At 38.0% G+C, this 21,714-nt stretch overlaps 2 protein-coding genes and 1 non-coding gene across 4 annotated transcripts in view; 1 reads left to right on the top strand and 2 right to left on the bottom strand.

Annotated features, from left to right (window-relative positions):
* LOC134375068 (L-lactate dehydrogenase C chain) overlaps positions 1–20,828 on the bottom strand; it is a 39,797-nt gene extending 18,969 nt beyond the window's left edge. Inside the window, exons 1-3 of one of the 2 annotated variants that reach the window (XM_063093215.1) lie at positions 20,703–20,828; positions 14,709–14,826; positions 8,973–9,146 (exon numbers count right to left, since the gene is read on the bottom strand). In XM_063093215.1, the coding sequence (XP_062949285.1) occupies positions 8,973–9,146; positions 14,709–14,826; positions 20,703–20,828 (418 nt within the window). The remainder of the gene's footprint in view (positions 1–8,972; positions 9,147–14,708; positions 14,827–20,702) is intronic. The other variant, XM_063093216.1, reaches the window with a different exon arrangement.
* On the top strand, positions 412–898 carry LOC134374662 (ubiquitin-ribosomal protein eS31 fusion protein-like). Its single transcript, XM_063092534.1, has one exon. The coding sequence runs from the start codon at positions 412–414 to the stop codon at positions 880–882; it is 471 nt and encodes a 156-aa protein (XP_062948604.1). The 3' UTR covers positions 883–898.
* LOC134377491 (U2 spliceosomal RNA) lies at positions 10,891–11,079 on the bottom strand. Its single transcript, XR_010023528.1, has one exon. It is a non-coding gene; the product is annotated as a U2 spliceosomal RNA (small nuclear RNA).
* Positions 20,829–21,714: the final 886 nt, after the last annotated feature.

The following is a 21,714-nucleotide window of genomic DNA, read 5'->3' as shown; positions in this document are numbered from 1 at the left end:
TAACCGGGCCAGAAACAATGGTAAAGAGCATGCATTTCCGAGTCCAAGGTCTGTCTACATACTGAGGGCCCTAGAAACACCTCTGCATGCCATTAATACTGTTATTAGTTTAAGGCTTTGCTTTCTCTCCACAGAAGGGCTTAGTCTGTTAAATGACCAAAAGGAGGGAGGAATGAACCTGCCTGCAATGCAGATTTGTATCTCATCACTATTTATATTCAGCATTGTACTGGAGGTCCTAGCCAGTGAAATAAGGCAAGAAAATAAAAAAGTCTTCAAATTGGAAAAGAATTAAAACTAGTAAAACTATATTTGCAGATGACATAATAATGCACAGAAAAAATCCTACAGAATTTAAAGAGAATTACTAGCCCTTTCCGATCTGTCATCTGTGGTGGAACTGCCGCCAAGATGCAGATTTTCGTAAAAACCTTTACAGGGAAGACCATCACTCTTGAGGCTGAACCCTCAGATACAATAGAAAATATAAAGGCCAAGATCCAGGATAAGGAAGGAATTCCTCCTGATCAGCAAAGACTGATCTTTGCTGGTAAGCAACTGGAAGATGGACGTACTTTGTCTGACTATAACATTCAGAAGGAGTCAAATCTTCATCTTGTGTTTAGACTTCATGGTGGTGCTAAGAAAAGGAAGAAGAAGTCTTACACCACTCCCAAGAAGAATAAGCATAAGAGAAAGAAGGTTAAGCTGGCTGTTTTGAAATACTATAAGGTGGATGAGAAAGGCAAAATTAGTCGCCTTTGTCAGGAGTGCCCTTCAGACGAATGCGGTGCTGGAGTTTTTATGGCCAGCCACTTTGACAGACATTATTGTGGCAAATGTTGTCTGACTTATTGCTTCAACAAACCAAAAGACAAGTAATTGTGTATGAGTTAATAAAAGACATGAACTAAAAAAAAAGAGAGAGAGAATTACTAGAATTGATAAGTGAATTTAGCAATGTTTCAAAATACAAGGTCAATACATAAAAACCAATAGTGTTTATATACACTAGCAATGTACAATTGGCAAATGAGATGTAAAAAACAACTCATTTTACATTCTGCCCCTCAACCCTCTCATCCCCCTTCCTTCCCCTACTCTGGATCAATCATAGAATGAGCCTGATGCCCGGGTTCCATCTTCCACCCTGGAACTGGCGATGAGACAGACTAGGTAAAGCCAAGGAGAGCTGAAAAGGTTCTAAGAGAGGCTGGAGACAGTGCCTTAGGGGCAGGACTCTTTTTCAAAGTCTGCTGAGGATGTGGAACATCCCTCCACTGGGAGTCACTTGCTCTGCCCCTTTGGAGGCTTCAAAAACTCAAAACAAAAACAAGGGGTTTGATTGGGTCTCTGCTGAGGCGGAAGTAGAGCTGTCTGTGGAGGTAGGTCTTAATTAGCTGCTGCTGTGCCACAGGTGGGTGTGCAGGGAGCAGGATGAAGCCAGGGCTGTGAGGCCAAAATGGCAGTGGCGGCGGGGGAAGGGTCAAATGCCTGTCCCTGGGCACCCAAGAGGCATAACAAAATGGAGAAATATGACATATTTGTGGATTGGAAGACTCAACAGTGCTATCAATCCATCCAAATTCATCTGTCCATCTAACACAATCCCAGTCAACACTCCAGCATGGGTTTGTATAGAACTTGACAAGCTGATTCTAAAAATTTATGTGGAAATGCAAACAACATAAAATATCCAAAGTAATTTTGGAAAAGAAGAAAGTTACGTGACTTGATGGATTTCAAGACTTACTGTAATCAAGATAGTATGGTAATTACTAAAGGATATATAGAGAGATCAATGGAAAAAATAGAAAATCCTGAAATAGACCCACACATATGATAAATTTGTTCTCAACAAATTTGCCAAAGCAATAAGAGGAAAAGATTTTCAACAAATATTGCTAGAACAACTTGATGTCATCAATGAAAAAAAGAACACCGACTCTCACATTATGCATTAAAACTAATATGAAATGAAACACAATCCTAAATATAAAAGATAAAACTCTAAAACTTCTAGAAGAAAAAATAGGAGAAAATTTTTATTTTATTTTATTTTTATTTTTATTTTCCTTAATTTTATTTTGTCTATATATAATGTGGTTGATTATTGTGGCCCATTATCAAAACCACCCGCCCTCCTCCCTCTCCCCCCACCAAACAATGTCCTTTCTGTTTGCTTGTCGTATCAACTTCAAGGAGTTGTAGTTGTTATGTCTTCTTCCCCCCCCCCACTTTTTTTGTGTCTGTGTGTGAATTGATTTATTTATTCTTAGCTCCCACCAATAAGTGAGAACATGTGATATTTCTCTTTCTGTGCCTGACTTGTTTCACTTAATATAATTCTCTCTAGGTCCATCCATGTTGTTGCAAATGGCAGTATTTCATTCGTTTTTATAGCTGAGTAGTATTCCATTGTGTAGATATACCACATTTTCCATATCCACTCATCCGATGATGGACAGTTGGGCTGGTTCCAACTCTTGGCTACTGTAAAGAGTGCTGCGATGAACATTGGGGAACAGGTATACCTTCGACTTGATGATTTCTATTCCTCTGGGTATATTCCCAGCAGTGGGATAGCTGGGTCATACGGTAGATCTATCTGCAATTGTTTGAGGAACCTCCATATCATTTTCCATAGAGGCTGCACCATTTTGCAGTCCCACCAACAATGTATGAGAGTTCCTTTTTCTCCACAACCTCGCCAGCATTTATCGTTCAGAGTCTTTTGGATTTTAGCCATCCTAACTGGGGTGAGATGGTATCTCAGTGTACTTTTGGTTTGCATTTCCCGGATGCTGAGTGATGTTGAGCATCTTCTCATATGTCTGTTGGCCATTTGTATATCTTCCTTAGAGAAATGCCTGCTTAGCTCTTTTACCCATTTTTTAATTGGGTTGCTTGTTTTTTTCCTGTAAAGTTGTTTGAGTTCCTTGTATATTCTGGATATTAATCCTTTGTCAGATGTATATTTTGCAAATAATTTCTCCCACTCTGTTGGCTGCCTTTTAACTCTGCTAATTGCTTCTTTTGCTGTGCAGAACCTCTTTAGTTTGATATAATCCCATTTATTTTTCCTTTGGTTGCCTGTGCTTTTGGGGTCATATTCATGAAGTCTGTGTCCAATCCTATTTCCTGAAGTGTCACTCCTATGTTTTCTTTAAGAAGTTTTATTGTTTCAGGGTGTATATTTAAATCTTTAATCCATTTTGAGTTGACTTTAGTGTATGGTGAAAGGTATGGGTCTAGTTTCATTCTCCTGCATATTGATATCCATTTATCCCAGCACCATTTGCTAAAGAGGCAGTCTCTTCCCCAGTGTATAGGCTTGGTGCCTTTGTCAAAGATCAGATGGCTGTAGGTGTGTGGGTTGATTTCTGGATTCTCTATTCTATTCCATTGATCAGTGTGTCTGTTTTTAGGCCAGTACCATATTGTTTTGGTTACTACAGCTTTGTAGTATAGTTTAAAGTCAGGTAGTGTTATGCCTCCAGCTTCATTTTTTTTGCTCAGTGTTGCTTTGGCTATGCGTGGTCTCTTGTTATTCCATATAAATGTCTGGATAGTTCTTTCCATTTCTGAGAAAAATGTCATTGGAATTTTGATGGGGATTGCATTAAATTTGTATATCACTTTGGGTAGTATGGACATTTTCACTATGTTGATTCTTCCAATCCAAGAGTATGGGATATCTTTCCATCTTCTTGTATCCTCTCTAATTTCTCTCAGCAGTGGTTTGTAGTTCTCATGATAGAGATTTTTCACATCCTTCGTTAACTCAATTCCTAAGTATTTTATTTTTCTGGAGGCTATTGTAAATGGGCAGGCTTTCTTGATTTCTCATTCTGCTTGTTCACTATTGGAGAATAGAAATGCTACTGATTTTTGTGTGTTGATTTTATATCATTCTACTGTGCTGAAATCATTTATCACCTCCAAGAGTTTTTTTGTAGAGGCTTTAGGCTGTTCGATATATAGGATCATGGCATCTGCAAACAGGGACAGTTTGACTTCATCTTTTCCAATCTGGATGCCCTTTATTTCCTTCTCTTCTCTGATTGCTCTGGCTAGTACTTCCAACACTATGTTGAATAGGAGTGGTGAGAGTGGGCATCCTTGTCTAGTTCCTGTTCTTAAAGGAAAAGCTTTCAGCTTTTCCCCATTCAGGATGATACTGGCAGTGGGTTTATCATATATGGCTTTAATTATGTTGAGATACTTTCCCTCTATACCTAACTTATAGAGGGTCTTTGTCATGAATGAGTGTTGAATTTTATCAAATGCTTTTTCAGCATCTATAGAGGTGATCATATGGTCCTTGTGTTTGATTTTATTAATATGGTGTATCACATTTATTGATTTGTGTATGTTGAACCAACCTTGCATCCCTGGGATGAATCCCACTTGATCGTGGTGAATAATTTTACATATGTGCTGCTGTATTCTGTTTGCTAGTATTTTAGTGAGGATTTTTGCATCTATATTCATCAAGGATATCGGCCTGTAGTTTTCTTTTTTGGTTATATCTTTACCTGGTTTTGGTATCAGGATGATGTTTGCTTCATAGAATGAGTTTGGGAGATTTGCGTCTGTTTCAATCTTTTGGAATAGTTTGTAAAGAATCAGTGTCAATTCCTCTTTGAATGTTTGGTAAAATTCTGCTGTGAATCCATCTGGTCCTGGGCTTTTCTTTGTTGGGAGCTTTCTGATAACAGCTTCAATCTCCTTTATTGTTAGTGGTCTGTTCAGATTTTCTACATCTTCATGGCTCAGTTTTGGGAGCTTGTGTGTGTCCAGAAATTTATCCATTTCCTCCAGATTTTCAAACTTGTTGGCGTATAGTTGTTTATAGTAGTCTCGAATGATTCCTTGTATTTCAGATGAATCAGTTGTAATATCACCTTTTTCATTTCTAATTTTTGTTATTTGAATCTTCTCTCTTCTTTTTTTTGTTAGCCATGCTAATGGTTTGTCAATTTTATTTATCTTTTCAAAACACCAACTTTTTGATTCATTGATCTTTTTTTTTTTTTTTTTTTTTTCCCGTGACCGGCGCTCAGCCAGGGACTGCACCGGTCATGCTTATATAGGATCCGAACCCGCGGCAGCGGGAGCGTCGCCGCGCTGCTAGCGCAGCACGCTACCGAGTGCGCCACGGGCTCAGCCCTGATTCATTGATCTTTTGTATCGTTTTTTGGGTTTCAATTTCATTAAGTTCTGCTCTGATCTTAATGATTTCATTCCATCTGCTAACTTTAGGTTTGGATTGTTCTTGTTTTTCTAGTTCTTTAAGGTGAAGTGTTAGGTTGTTCACTTGCCATCTTTCCATTCTTCTGAGGTGAGCATTTAATGCAATAAATTTCCCCCTTAATACTGCTTTTGCAGTATCCCACAGGTTTTGGTATGATGTATCATTATTTTCATTAGTTTCAATAAATTTTTTGATTTCCTGCTTGATTTCTTCTTGGACCCATATGTCATTAAGTAGAATGCTGTTTAATTTCCATGTGTTTGTATAGTTTCCAGAATTTCATTTGTTATTGATTTCTAGTTTTAATCCATTATGGTCTGAGAAAATACATGGGATAATTCCAATTTTTTTGAATTTATTGAGACTTGATTTGTGACAGGAGAAAATTTTTAGACTTACGGTTGGCAAAGATTGCTTCAACAGGACTCAAAAGAACATGAAACACACATTTAAAACTGATAAACTGGATTTCATCAAAATTAAAAACTCTAAACTACTTGAAAGATTCATTAACATTAAGAACACAAAAAGGCAAGCCACAAACTGAGAAACTATATGCAATAGTTATATCTGACAACAGGACTTGTATTTAGAATATACAAAGAACTTTCACAACTCAATAACTTAGAAGATGGACAACCTAAATTTCACATACGGCAAAAGATTTGAATAGACTCTTCACAAAAGAAAATACAGTAGTTCCCCTGTATCCCAGGGCGATACGTTCCAAGACCCCCAATGGATGCTTGAAACCTTGGACAATACCGAACCCAATTGCCATCAATTGGAACACTTACTGTTCATGTCTTCCACCCACAAATTTAATGCCTTTTCCATCTTAACTAAGCACTTATCACACATCCTGGCTGTAACTTTTGCAGTTTGAGGTGAGACAACAAAATCAGCACAAGTTTCTTTTTCCTTCTTCAAAATTTCATGGATAAGTTCCAGTCAAGATGGTAGAATAGACAGTCCCCAGCGTCACTCTCTCCCACAAATCAACCAATTTACAACTATAAAAATGTAACAACAGCCAAGCTGGGACCACTGGAGCTCAGGGGAAGAGGTGGAGAGACCTATGGAGTTCTTGAAGGGGGAGAAACCACGATGAGAGAAAGGAAAAACTGCTCTGAGAGTTTTGGGCCACAGCTGCTTCAATGCTGGAACGACTGAGGACATGGAGCAGGAGCCCGCAGAAGCCACACCTATGCCCTTTGAATGGAGCTGCTTGGAGGCAGCAGGGGAGAAGAGAGCCTTGGTGGCCCCCAGGGCAGAAAGACCACTAATAAGGTTCCCGTGGACCCACACAGGAGCAAAGAGCCAGAAAAGCTGAAAAAGGGGAACCATTCAGAGGCTGGTGAGTCATCACAAGGGACCGGCACAGGGCCCGTACCATGGGAAGTGTTTGGAGCACGGGCGATGGGGGAGACAGGCCTACTGGGAGAACTCTGGGACACAGCAAGGACAGCCGATCCACCCCCCAATCAGCACAGGACCACTCAGAGGAGACTGGTCAGGAATGCAGAACTGCATGGGATACAGTTTGATGAAAAGATTCAGGCCCACATCAGAGTTTCTACACAACTCAGGTGAACCAGGGCTCTGGAGAGCCAGAAGTACCTATAAGGTCATCCATTAAACCCTGAGCTGCACAAAGTCTTCCCTAGGGAAACAGCAGCAAAGCAGCAATTTAGCTCAACAACAAAGCTCAAGTACTGGTTCCCACAGGAAGTTCCTCTGTTTTAGAAGTAAGCAAAGGAAAAAAGATTAGTTTGGCCCAGGCATACCACCAGTGCCTCAGGCCCACTGGGGGACCCGGAGCATGGAGCCAGGAACCAGACCCCCCACACACAAGCAGGCACAGCACCAGTGCCAAGGAGCATGCCAAAAACATCACCTCCATGTGGGTGGCCCACCCCAGCCACCACAGTAACCACAACTGCCATGAAAATGGCTAGATGTCACAACCACCACACAGATGGCCCACCAGCCACTGGAGTGCATTGACACAAGGAGAGTCACCAGTAGAGACCAAAGAAAAGAAGAGGATGTCTCTCTCCACAAAGCCCATTCCAGAGTGACAGAAGAAGCATCTGCTCTATGATAATATTGGGGGAGCTGAACACAGCTTTCAGCATTGGACAGATCATCTAGGCAACAAATCAACAGAGTAATCATTACTCTTTAAGAGGGAGAGAAGAAATCTAGGGTTACCAGTGGTAGGAGGGGGTAGGAGGGAGGGGAAAGGGAAAGATTGGACAAGGGGCATAAAGAATAAGTACGATTTGAAACAATATACGTACTAGTAATATCGATTTGATCAAGATATGTCAACACTGAGTCCCAAAAATATGTATAATCAATTGTGATTCAATAAAAAAAATTTTTTTAATAAAATAAAATAGAAAAAAATTTCATGGCCAGATTAGTTCTTACCATAGATCTTAGCAACCTCAGCATACAACTTTTTTTTCTTTCCTTAAGTTGAAAACTCCCACCTACCTTTTCATTTAAAGGAAGAACTTTACAGCTTCTATTCAGCACATCGTAATTGCCAGCATCACTATCCTTGCACTTTGGGGCCATTATTAAGTAAAATAAGGGTATCTTGAATACAAGCACTGCAATACCTCGACAATGGATCTGATAACTAAGGTGGCTACTAAGCGGCTAACGAACAAGTATAGTAGAAAGTGTGGATGTGCTGGACAAAGGGATGATTCACATCCCAGTGGGACTGAGCAGTACAGTGCAAGATTTCATTGACTATGGGTAACTGAAACCACATAAAGTGAAACCATGGATAAGGGGGAACTACTGTATACTAACAGCCAATAAGCACATGAAAAGATGTTCAACGTCTTTGATCACTGAGAGAACAAGAGGGTTCTTCAAAAAGTTCATGGAAAGATTCATATTATCTTTTAATTCTATTTTTCCACCAACTTTTTGAAGTGTCCTCATACAAATTAAAACCACAATGATACCAGAATGGCTAAAATGAAAAAGACTGACAATACCAAATATTGGCAAGGATGTGTAGCAACTAGAACTCTCTTACGCTGATGGTGGGAATGTAAAAAGGTACAACCACTTTGAAAAACAGTTTCTAATAGAGTTAAATATATACCTACCATATAACCCATGTATGCTACTCCTAAGTATTTACCCAAGAGAAATAAAGACATACATCCACAGAAATACACAAATGCTCGTATTAGTTTTATTCATAATAGCCCCAAACTAGAAATAACCTAAATATCTATCAACAGGTGAATGAATAAACAAGAGTATTTAAAATATATAAACAAAAGAATGCGCTTCTACAATGAAAAGGAACAAATCACTGATATACCTAACAACATGGATGAATCCCAAAATGATTATGCTGGGTGAAATAAACCAGACAGAAAAGACTACATTCAGTATGATTCCATTTACATAAAATTCCAAAAAATGCAGCCAGAGGTGGAATGACGAAGGAATGGCAAAGGGGTACAAGGAAACTTTCGGGGAAATTTTTTGTATCTTGATTATGGTGGTGGTTTCATGAGTGATTACATCTATCAAAATTCATTGTATTGTATACTTTGAATGAGTGCGGTTTATTGTACGTTACCTCGATGAAATTGTTAAAAAAGGAATTGTATCATTTCTTTTTGTTAAAAAAGGAAAGATCATCCTTATGCAGTAAAAAGGAGGAGAAAAGACTCACCTGGATTTGAAACAATAAGAATTTTACAGTCAGGACTATGATGAACTACGGCAGGAATAATTGACTTCATGACATTCACATTACGTTGAACCAGGGCAAGGCGACTTTCTCCCTCCTGCTGCCTTGCACCTGCTGTGACAATAACTAATTTGGAGTTGGCAGATACAGTGTAATCTAAAAAGGAAACAAAAGACAATATTTGGATCAAGACTGTGCCCTAACTCTTTAAAAGTCTATTGTACGTTCTTGGTATTAAAGTACTCATCTACGTTCACATCTGGCATTTGCAGATGAATAGACTTTCCATGCAGTAGTATTATCTTGTATAACCTGAAGGAAGCCTTGTCACTACAACTTGCCAGTTTTCACAAAACCACCTCCAAATTTTTTATTTTTTTACTTTTTATTTTATTTTATTTTATTTTTTAAAAGATGGCCGGTAAGGGGATCTCAACCCTTCACTTGGTGTTGTCAGCACCATGCTCAGCCAGTGAGCCAACTGGCCATCCCTATATAGGATCCGAACCTGTGGCCTTGGCATTATCAGCACCACACTCTCCTGAGTGAGCCAAGGGCCAGCCCCCTCCAAATTTTTTATAACAATACAACCTACCATCCCCTTTAGCCCACAATCTCATTTGTTATTAAGGCCCAAGGCAATATAATCAGCTCTCTGGCTTTTTAGAAACACCAAAATGTACAGAAGCTTAGAACTCTGATAATTTGTGTGTCTGTTTCAGGATTCTAAGAGTGAGAATGTATTTACTTCTAATTATTATAAGGGACTGGATTTGAGATAACAAACAAGTTCTTGATCCACACAAGAAAATAAACTACCTAGTAAATGTGGAAACTAGTCTTAAAATTGTTTCACCTATTGAATCCAATGCCAATATGATACAATGCTTACTAATCCATATTCGACTTTTTTTTTTAAGCATCGTATAGCTTGGAGTTGCTTTCCCTAGGAATTCAAAAATTAAATTAGCTAAAATATCCTCTATATCCCATCTTTACTTTTTTTAAAAAAACTTATTTTTATGCTCTTTTGGAAAAGGAAATCCGCTTAATTTTTAAGATATTATTGCATCTCCACTTATGGTCATCCTCATCTTTCTAATCCAAAAGAAATTACTTATGAAACAAACACTTTTATGTTTTTTCTGCCCTGGTAAAGATTTTAATTGATAAAACAAATTTATGAAGACAGCATTTCTTAGGCTGTGTTACACATTAATCTAAGAGATTAATATTGTATCAAGTAAAAGCTCTTATAGCAGGAAGTTCTCTCTCTCTCTCTGCACATGTAACCTACTCATTCTCGCTCAAAGACCTTGCTCAACGCTGACGTTCTGTAAAGTCTTCTCTAACCACAAAAATCCAAAACAATCTCAATCTCTGCCCCACCAGGATAAATAGGCAAAAAACATTGTAACTTCTCGAGCATCTCTCTGTGGTTCAGATAATTTGAAATATGATTAATTATTCTGTCACAGATTCCGTTAAAGTATATGCCATAATAGCTAGCTCCAAATTATCTTACTACCTTTATGTCTTTTTTTTTTTAATGGAAACATGTTTTTTAATGTTTTAAAGGCTGGTATTACTGACATGAGCAGTACAGAAAAGATAAGAGACAGACCAAAACCTATGGGAAAGGGAAAAATAAAAAGGAAAAAAGCATTAGGAAAATGAAGTACCGGGCCGGCCCGTGGCTCCCTCGGGAGAGTGTGGTGTTGAGAACACCAAGGCCCCGGGTTCGGATCCCATATAGGGATGGCCGGTTAGCTCGCTGGCTGAGCGTGGTGCTGACAACACCAAGTCAAGGGGTAAGATCCCCTTACCGGTCATCTTAAAAAAAAAAAAAATGAAGTACCTACTATGCTTGTTTCTCTCTTTCAATCTGGTTATTCCCCAGAAGGAATGCATGGTTCCTGGAAGTACTACAATAGCAGATCAATGTGTGGAGTGGATGGAGCAAGCTCCTAGTCCATCTCCCTGCTCCAAAAATCTATTTAATATATTGTCCTCAGATAGAGGATATATCAGATAAAACTGATAAGAATAGATACTACACTTGATCTTAGCCAAAAGGCCAAGAAGCAATTGTCTTATTTTTATGTCAGATTTTCCAGGTGTTCTGATTCTGTTAATGCCATCATCTCCTTACCTGTTATTTTTTTTTCTAAATATAACTCATTCCTCAAAGAGACAGCAAACCATAGTTGCATGGAGCAAAGGTTCTGAGGTCCAACTGCCTATATCACAACTCTACCACTTACTAGCTGTGTGACCCTGGACAATTACTTTGCCTACCTCTCTGATCCTCAGTTCCTCATCTGCAAGATCAAGCTGATAATAGTTCTTTTAATATGGTTCTTAAGATAATTCAGTGAGAGGGCCAGCCCGTGGCTCACTTGGGAGAGTGTGGTGCTGATAACACCAAGGCCAAGGGTTTGGATCCCTATATAGGGATGGCTGGTTAGTTCACTTGGGAGAGCGTGGTGCTAACAACACCAAGTCAAGGGTTAAGATCCCCTTACCAGTCATTTTTTTTAAAAAAAGATAATTCAGTGAGTTAATATACATTAAGTACTCAGAACAGTGCCTACTATGTATTAAGTGTTCAATAAATGTTAGCAATGATCATTTTTATTATAGTCAAGTACTTCTTCAAATACCAGCTCCTCTGCTAGGTGTCTGTTAATCATATCATTTGTAAATACTACTCTTCACAGAATTTTTACAGCACTTACTGCCTATAACTCTCAAATCATCCTTATAATATAGTACCTCATGTTATCTTCCCATGGTTCTGTCTTACTTAAACCCCTAACTTTATCATAAGCTCCATATAATGGTTCTGATCTTACATTCTTCCCTTCCACAAAATCTTTGCACCTCCTATGTTCCAGGCACTTAGACTCATTGTACATATGAGGATGAGACAATTACGTAGATAATCAATGATGTTCTATTGCTCTTCCTCATTAAAGTTCATGAAATATATTTCCAAAATGTTCTATTGTGAAACATATTATTCATATAAAAGAATCTATAAGAAATATATGTTCAACTTTTTAAATGTTAAAGTTAACAACTCTGTTAAAACCACACAAATTGATAGAGCATTGTAAACACGTTGGAATCTCCTTTGTGCCCCTAATAGACAGACAGCACCTATATCCTTCATACTCACAGGTTACCAACCACTCCTCTGACTGGTGAAAATCACAAGCTTACCTTAAAAAAAAGTTTTATCAACTATGCATATTTTAATAACATATTAAGTTTTATCTGTTTTTGAATCATGAGGGTATTCTTTTAGCTAAATATTATGTATCTGATATTCATCCATGTTAATCTGTATTCCTGTAGTTTATTCACTTTCTTTGCTGAATAATATTATTGCACTAAATAATTTCTACAACTTATTACTGGTATTCATTGGTTTGTTTTCGTTTGTGGGCTATTACAAATTAAACCCAAATACACTCTTGTACATGTATCCCAGTGCATGTGTACACAAGTTTCTCTTGGGAATATATCCAGGAGTGCAATTTCTGGGTTATGGAATATGTTCATGTTCAACTTCACCAGGTAATGACAAACATTTTTAAAAGTGGTTTTACTATTAATACACTCCTACATGTTATGCACAAAAACACCTGTTATTCCACATCCTCACAAACAGTAGTATCACACTTTTGCCAGTCTAATGGGTATGTAATGGCATATTGATATGTTTTTATGTTCCTTTCCTTGGTTGTTAAAGAGATTGTCTTTTCCTATATTTAAAAGCTATTTGAGTTTCTTTTATGAAGTATTCAAGTCTTTTCCCATTTTTCTATTGTGCTATGTATATTTCTTATTTATTATACAAGTATTTTTATTCTGAACACTATTCCTTTGTCAGTTGTTTATGTTGCAAATATCTTCTCTCCATTTACGGCTTGTCTTGCCGCTCTTTTATAGTGTCTTACTGTGAACACAAATTCTTAACTTTATCTTCTTTATTATTTGTGCTTTTTGTGTCTTTGTGTTTAAGAGATTCTTCCCTATTCTGAAGTCATAAAGATATTCTTTGTTATCTTTTAAACAGAAGCTTTGAAGTTTTGCCTTTCACATTTTGGTCTTTTAACCAACTGGGATTTCATTTTTGTTTGTGGTATTAAGTAGCGGTTCAATTTTATTTCTTTCCATAAAGATGATCATTACCAAAACAAAAAAATTATATACGTCCATAAATTTCCCATTTACCTACAATATTAGCAGTTAAGTTATATAACAATCTTTTGTCTTTGCACTTAATTAGTATAGCTTTATAATAAGTCCTGATATCTAGTAAAGCAAGTTCCCATCACCTTATTCTTCAAGAGTGTCTTGACTATTCTGGAACTTAGAATTTCTCAATGAATTTTAGAATTTGATTGGCATGTTAGCTCAGTTGGTTAGATAAACAACCTTGCAAGGTCATAGGTTTGGATCCCCATACTGGACAGCCACCAGAAAAAAAAATTAGTTTGGCCTGTCCAACAGTAACAAACCTGCTGCAGTTTTGACTGGGGTTGCATATAATCTATAATCAATATGGGAAGAATGGACATCTTACAATATTGAGGCTTCCATGAAAAAGGCATATCTCTTCATTTATTTAGATCTTTAATATCTTCCAATGAGGTTTTCTGTACAAAAGCTCTTATACATGTTTTGTTACATTTATTCCCAGGTATTTCCTATTTTGACAATATTGTAAATAATAGCTTTAAATTTGTTTCGCCTGTTTTCCAAATCCTTAGCCATTTTCCTTCACTGAAGTGTCTGAGACACTTGATTTTATTGGCAGTCCCTAGAGGCAGGGAAAAGGGAATTATTTTTCTTAATGTAAGGATAATTGTTTCTATGAAAATTAAGGGCAATTGTTTCTATGAAAATTATTACATCTGGGGCTGACCGCGTGGTGCACTCGGGAGAGTGCGGCGCTGGGAGCACAGCAGCGCTCCCGCTGTGCAGGTTCGGATCCTACATAGGGATGGCCGGTGCGCTCACTGGCTGAGTGCGGTGCGGGCGACACCAAGCCAAGGGTTGCGATCCCCTTACCGGTCACAAAAAGGACAAAACAAAACAAACAAACAAAAAAATTATTACATCTGTTGAATCACAGTACCAAAGAGTGCACTATATATATATACTTTAGTGTATAATAAAATCATTATTTTTCCCAATTCTCTGAAGCTTCTTAGTTGGTCAATATACGATGCTAATACTAATGGGGCCAAGTTCTCCACTTCCTGTGCTCTGTGGCTTCATGCTGTACCTTGAATCCTGATCCTCTATATACACAGAAAGCAAATCAGGTTAAAGAGCATGGATAAATACAACTATGTCAATATATTATCAAAATTATTCAAGACTAAATTTCCTTGGTAAAATATATGACAGAATGACAAGTTTAAAAAGAATTTACATACTATAATGTCAGTTACATAAAAAACAAATGCATAGGAAAAACTACACAAAATCATTAAGAGAAGAGATTCAAAATTTTCTTTATACTTTTCTGTATTTTCCAAATTTCCTCCATTGATAATAAAATGTTTTTTTTTTTTTTCAAAATTAACCTTTTAAACTATATGGCCTAATGACATGGTGCTATTTTATATTTATTGACATCAGTTTCGTAAAATACAATGGTTTTTTAAAAGCTCGAAAACACTTTATAAAACATAAATTAACCTTCTCCAGAGATAATCTTTGCAGTACTAAAGAAAAGACTGCCATGCTGAAGATCCATTGTTTCTCCCTTCAATTTGTCCGATGCAATATCAATAAGGGCAAGTTCATCAGCCAAATCCTAAAATACATAAAAATTTTAAATAAAGTGTTCTGAAACATGTTCTACTTAAGTTTTAGGAGAATGAAAAGAGTTTCATACAGCTACTTTATAATCAAAGGAGTCTCATATTTTTACTAAGAAAAAAATTTATATAAAAGTTTTTGAAAGTGCCTAGAGTGACTAGAAGTCAAGGTAAACAATAGGATGTAGCAAAAATTAATTGCTTTGCGTTCACATAATTGCTATAATTTTTTAGATGTAGGTTTTTTACCCTTCAGATAACAATTTAAAACTAATGAACGGTGTTAAAACACCAAGGTCAAGGGTTCAGATCCCTGCACTGGCCAGCTGCAAAAAAAAACTAATTAAATAAAACTAATGAAAAGCTATGAATTATTTCAAAGGATTTTATTATATTTAGCCTTAAGCCTAATTCTTGAGTTGGTTGGCTGAAGCTGCTTTTAGTATGCATCCTTATGGCCAAAACAGAAAGGGAGCCACCTGTGGTAAACATCTATTGTTTTCACCTATCCACTATCCCTTTTTCTGGTAATAGAATTCCTCTTTTCTATGGTTCAGTGCACTACAGATAACATTGGTCCTCCAACTTACAGGTAGATAACCAGACCCAGCCAATTGTTCCATCTTTTCCTTCTTGCCAGAGCAATTAGGTCATAGGGCCCAGGCATAATAAATGAGCACAATGTCTATGAGGTTTGAAAATGAAAGATGGGAGATTAGGTCTTACTTTTCTTTGGAATCATAAACTCTAAGAATGACATAAGACACTAAGAAAACCTGTACAACCATTTTTACCACCACATAGAAAGACCCTGCCCCAAAACTAAGCTAATAGAGGAAATCTAAACAAAGATACACAGAAACTGTTTTGATACGTATGAACTCCAGAATCCAGAACTACCTGAAACTAGCTTTGCTCTTAGATTTTCCAGTTACATGAACAATATATAGTTTCTTTTTGCTTATCCTATTTTGAATTGGGTTTTCATCACATTCAACAGAGTATAGAACTATATGGAAGGAGTACATTCCCTCAGATTCCAGTGGCCAGATTCCAAAGATGAATAGTAATCTGGCATTTCTAAAAAACTGAATATTCTAAAACTTTACAAATTGTGTGTTAATATATCAGGAATCAGAAGAGGATAAGAAGTTTCATCCAGAAGGATCGCATTAACACCTCTCAGCTAACTGATAAGAAAACACAGTCATGTTTATGAAGCCATTTCTATATTAGTCTGTGTCTATGTATGGGTCTGTTTAGGATTTTTTTTTCTTTTTTTTTTTTTTTTTTTGCAGCTGGGCAGTATGGAGATCCAAACCCGTGACCTTAGTGTTATAAGGCTGCACTCTAACCAACTGAGCTAATTGGCCAACCCTGGATCTGTTAAGGAAAACAGAAAACACTCTAAGCATTTCAACAGAGGGAATTTAATATAGGGCACTGGTTAGACAGATGTTGGAGGGCTGAAGAAGCAAAAAGGGAACATTTGAGGTAACCCAGAGAGAGCAGCTGCAGTTAGAAGCTACTATTCCTAAGGCTGAGGGAACAAAGAGAGAGAATAAAGGAGTGCTTCAAGGAGCTAAGCTCAGACCTCTGAGGGAGGCAAAACCTGACTGCTGCTGATAATACTGAAGAGGCATGATGAGGACAATGCTAAGAGTTCCAAAAGAAGCTGGAGGCTAAAACTAACTTCTACCATTAGGGCAAAGGGCTGCAGAGGGGATGACAGTGACCAGAACAACAAGCAAAAAAGATCACTTCTCTAACCCTCTTGCCTTCCAGCTTCACTCTAGTGCACCATTTTGGCAGAACCTAACAAAATGCCAATTGGTAAAGGTTTAAGAAGTTATGCAGAGATCCAGCGCCAGCATCACAAAGCAGAATATATACATGGTTGGATTTGGAGCTGAGTGATGATAATTTAATAACCAATGCAACCTGCTTTTAAATTATATTTCCAACTTTATTTCTGTTCTCAACAAGTTACCAGACAATTCTCTTGTCAAGGGAATCTTTCCAGCTCCATTTGTCTTGACTGTCAAAGACAAAGCTCAAAAAGTTTTTGTTTGTTTGCCTGTTTGTTGGTTTTTTTTTTAAAGAGTTAACTACATCTTTGGGAGCCATTTCTCAAATAGAATTCCAAAGAAAGAACCTGGGCTTGTTTAGCGTGCCAGAATCTTATAAGAATAGTTATGAGTGTCCCAGGATCGTTTCTGCAGGGAGTGTCAGAGTAACCATAGTAAGGCAGAGAACAAGAGAATAAAGAAAATTGCTATAGGCACTTTGCTCTGTACAGGACAAGAAAGTAGACTGTACAGCTACCCATTCCTAAAAACTTTACACATCCTTATAAACACTTTAAAGTCCACCCTTCAATGATATATGCAGCTGTGATGATACTCATTACAGCCCACATCCCTTCAAGTCAACAGAATATGTGAATATGTATATTTTATCAATATGTATATTTTAATATCCTTCATCACTTTCCATTTATCCCACAATATACATCAATATGACCTGAAGACAGGGGCCTGAACTACTCTGCTTCACCTGGCTATTTGCCAGAGTATAGTAGATTCTAGTAGAAAATTAAACAGCATGAACAATTGACCTTTCACAATTAAGAGTTCTGAAATTTTATGATAATATGCCTTGGAGTAGGCCTTTTTTATTCATTGTGATGAACACAGTGAATTCTTTATATCTGAAAACTCATATCCTTCAGTTTCAGAATTTTTGTTTTATCTCTTTAATAATTTTCTTCCCTCTCGTTTCTTACTGAAACATCAATTAATCACCTATTGGACCTCCTGATTGATCCTCTAAATTCATCTTTTTTTTTCTCTTCTATATTCCATCTCTGTCTGACAGTCTTCTCTATAGTAACACAGTGGGAGTAAGAAGGTTCATGCTTCATGGTCCAACATGTAGACTTTCACTTAATCCTATTGCTTTCAATAAGATGCCTGTCTTCTACTATCCTTGACATCTTGAGTGCACAGCCTGATTCAATTTCTTCAAAGAATTAACTGCTTTCCCTGGCCTGCTGGGATGTGAGAGGTGATTGCCTGTTTGATTCAGGTACAGAAGAGAATCTGGTGGTTTTCTCTCTCCTCATATAAACTTTCAACCAATCCTCCTGTTTTGGGCCCCATCCCTCACCTCTACCTTGTGAGGTGTATTAGTCCATTTGTGTTGCTACAACAGAAATACCTGAGACTGGGTGATTTATAAGGAAAAGAAGTTTATTTGGCTTACAATTCTGGGACAGCTGCACCTGGTAAAGGCCTCAGGCTGCTTCTACTCATGGTGGAAAGTGGCAGGCAGCTGGCAGGTACAAGCAGATCACATGGCGAGAGGAAGTGAGAGAGGGAGAGAGGGGAGTTGCCAGGGTCTTTTAAACAACCAGCTCTCATGGGAACTAACAGAGCGAGAACTCACTCATTAATCCCCCCACCTAGGAAGAGCATTAATCCATTCATGATGGATCTGCCCCCATGGCTCAAACAGCTTCCAGCACTGCCACATTGGGGATCAGATTTCCACATGAGTTTTGGTGGGGACAACTCATCCAAACTCTATCATGAGGCATCTGCTACTTCCAATTCCTGAGCCTTTTTGGAATTTTGGAATTAAACTGGCTGTGCTTCTTTTTGTCATCTCCCTTTACAGCTTTCCAAATGTTGTATAAATTATATATTAGAGCATTTAAGAACACAGAATATGTGTTCAGTTGCCAAAGGTTGAATCCTGGCCCCTCTACCCACTAGCCACTTGGCCACGGGCAAGTTATTTAACATTTCTGCTTCAATATTCTTATTTTAAAATGGAGATAATAATAGTACATACCTCTTAAGGTTTTTATAAAGATTAAATAGTATCTTTAAAACTAAATTTAGAAAGGCAAAAGATTTAAACATTGAAAACTACAAAACACTGCTGAAACGAAGAAGACACAACTAAATGGAAAGACATCCTGTGCCCACAGATTGTGAAGAAGTACTACCCAAAGATATCTACAGATTTTTAAAAATCCCAATGGAATTTTTTTTAAAGAAATAAAAAATATCCATCCTAAAATTATATGGAATCTCATTCAGCCTCCAGTCCCTAAGAGCAGAGGAAGGCACTGCTACTCAGGACTGGCAACATAATTTGCAGGGCCTGGTGGATATTAAAACACGAGGCCATTTGCTCAAAAACTATTATGCATTTCAAGATGGTGGTAGCAGAGCACTAAACTAAGCATGGGGCCCTTCTAAGTACAGAGGCCTGTGTAACTTCCAAGGTCATACACCCATGAAGCAGGCCCTGCTGCTACTCAACTTTACTATTTCATTCATAAAGCCAAGGAATGCCTGAGAAAGAGAAAAATCTATTCTAAAATTCATATGGCCCCAAGTAGCCAAAACAATCTTGAAAAAGAACAAAGTTGGAGGTGTTATATTTCCTGATTTCAAAACTTACTACAAAGGTACAGTAATCAAAACAGTGTGGTAGTGGCATAAAGACAGATGCATAGTCAAGGGTTCAGATCCCCAACAGGCAAGCTGCCAAAAAAAAAAAAAAAAAAAAAAAAAAATCCAAAGACCTAAATGCAAGACTTAAAACTATAAAAATCTTAGAAGAAAACATAAGAGAAAAGCTTCCTGACATTGAATTTGGCAATGATTTTATGCAAGAACACCAAAAATACAGGCAACAAAAATAAAAATAAATTTGAGATTAAAGTTTAAAATTTCTGTGCATCAAAAGACAGTCAACAGAGTGAAAAGGCAACTCATGGGAGAAAATATTTGCAAATTGTATATCTGGTGGTTAATATCCAGAATATATAAAGAACTTCTAAAACTCAAAATAAAAAACCCCTGATTTTTCAAACAGGAAAAGGACTTGAATAGACATTTCTTCAAAGACGATATACAAATGACCAAAAAGCATATGAAAAAATACTTTGAAAACAGAAAGAAGAAAAATCAAAGGACTTCTATTGTTATTTTACCAAATTTGTTACTTCTCGTTTTACAATGTGCATGTAGTATCTATACAATTATTTTAAAACATTAAGTGTATGGAAGCCATTGGGAAATATGATTTTTTCCCATTATTCCTTGAGGAAGACAAGGTACTGGAACATTTCCACAGAAAATGTTGTATTAACATAATAATCCAGGGTGCCCGATTAACTCAGTTATTTAGAGAGCTGTTTTATAACACCAAGGTCAAAGGTTCAATTCCCTATAGGCAAGCCACAAATAAATAAATAAACAAATAAACAAATAAATAAACAATCAAACAAGTAATAATAATAATCCAATCAATGTGTCTCCTATGAGTAAATTTATTTATTTATTTATTTTATTTATTTATTTATTTTTTTAAAGATGACCGGTAAGGGGATCTTAACCCTTGACTTGGTGTTGTTAGCACCACGCTCACCCAGTGAGCCAACCGGCCATCCCTATATGGGATCCGAACCAGCGGCCCTGGTGTTATCAGCACCACACTCTCCCGAGTGAGCCACAGGCCGGCCCTATGAGTAAATTTAAATAGTCTAGCAATGCCTTACACATGGTCAGCTCCAAATAAATGTTTCTTAAATTGTGTCAAAATTAGATGAGAGGATACACATTTGCTATCAAGGGATTAGCCCTGCAACCCTGAACTCATCAATACCTACAAAACCTAGAAGTGCTTACTTGAGACTAATGGGTAAAAAATTATGCTATCTACCCTAAGTGAATCACTGTGCAGTTTATGCAAGTACTGAAACAATGCACTGTACCCCATAAATACGTACAAATAAATGTTTTTAAAAAAATTTTTTAAGTGCTTACTTGATTTTCAGGTTGGGCTTATCACTTACCTTTAGTAAGATACAAATAGCACAAGCCATGCCTACGTTACCCGTTCCAACAATGGTGATCTTACACTGGGAGCCTGTATCTTCCGCAATCAGATTTTCAATAAGCCGCTCCTTGACCGTAGACATTCTGAGAACCTGACAGGGATAACCCAACTTCAGTCGAACCAAACCCCCAAAAGTTATCACTCTGAAGCTACGATGTACTAACCACCCTGAACATCTAAGGAGCTACCTCTTAAATTGCAGAATGTTAGAGCTGGGAGTGGGAGGAAGCCAAAGAAAGAATGTCCTGGTGAAAGGGGGCGGTGGGAGTGGGGAAAGGCAAGGCCCAGTCAGTCTATCAGTGTAGGGACTGCGGCACAAAAAGGCTTTTTGATTTCTCCCTGACCCCAGCCACCACGCTCACAAATCCTTTGTTTGGCGAAACTCAATACAGATGGCCCGAAAGCGAAACAAACCTTTAAGGAAGGCGAAAGAAATGACACCAGAAAAATACAACATCGACCGTTGAGCTGCGAAGCTCGACGACACACGCAGGCTCCCACGCACAGCCGTCCTTCGTCAGCACGCAAGCTCCGTCCTCACCCCCGCCCCCCCCGCCGGCCCGGGCGCAGGCGCATTGGCAAGCGCTGGGTGTCCTCTCGGCCTGAGCCGGGTCTAGTGGGGTGGGGGGATGTTGTGGTCTATACCACCAGAATGCTGATGTGAAGAATTTTAGATGGCCTCTAAGAATGAGCAAGAGGGGATATTGGTGTGTTTAATTTTCCTCAGCCAACCTAGGCCCGGGACTGATTTTAAGGCCCAGGCTTCTTTGGAGACCTCGCTACCACCCAGCCTCTGAGGGGCCAGGCTCGGGGTCCCCGTGGGAAAGAACTCTTCTGGGAGCGCCTGCCGTTCTTATGGTGGTGCCAGCTTAAGACTGCGGCCTGAGGAGATGGCTTCCAAATGGCTTCCAAATCCTAAAGCGACAGTGGTTGGTTGTGGCGAGGCCGAAGATGGGCAGCTAGCTTGG

This window comes from Cynocephalus volans, chromosome 4 (assembly GCF_027409185.1).
Source record: "Cynocephalus volans isolate mCynVol1 chromosome 4, mCynVol1.pri, whole genome shotgun sequence".
Taxonomy (NCBI): domain Eukaryota; kingdom Metazoa; phylum Chordata; class Mammalia; order Dermoptera; family Cynocephalidae; genus Cynocephalus; species Cynocephalus volans.
Note: the sequence above shows the minus strand (reverse complement) of the source record. Positions and strands in the feature narration are given on the sequence as shown.

Excerpts from the sequence above, each read along its gene's own strand:
- LOC134374662 (XM_063092534.1), top strand. The coding sequence starts at position 412 with ATGCAGATTTTCGTAAAAACCTTTACAGGGAAGACCATCACTCTTGAG.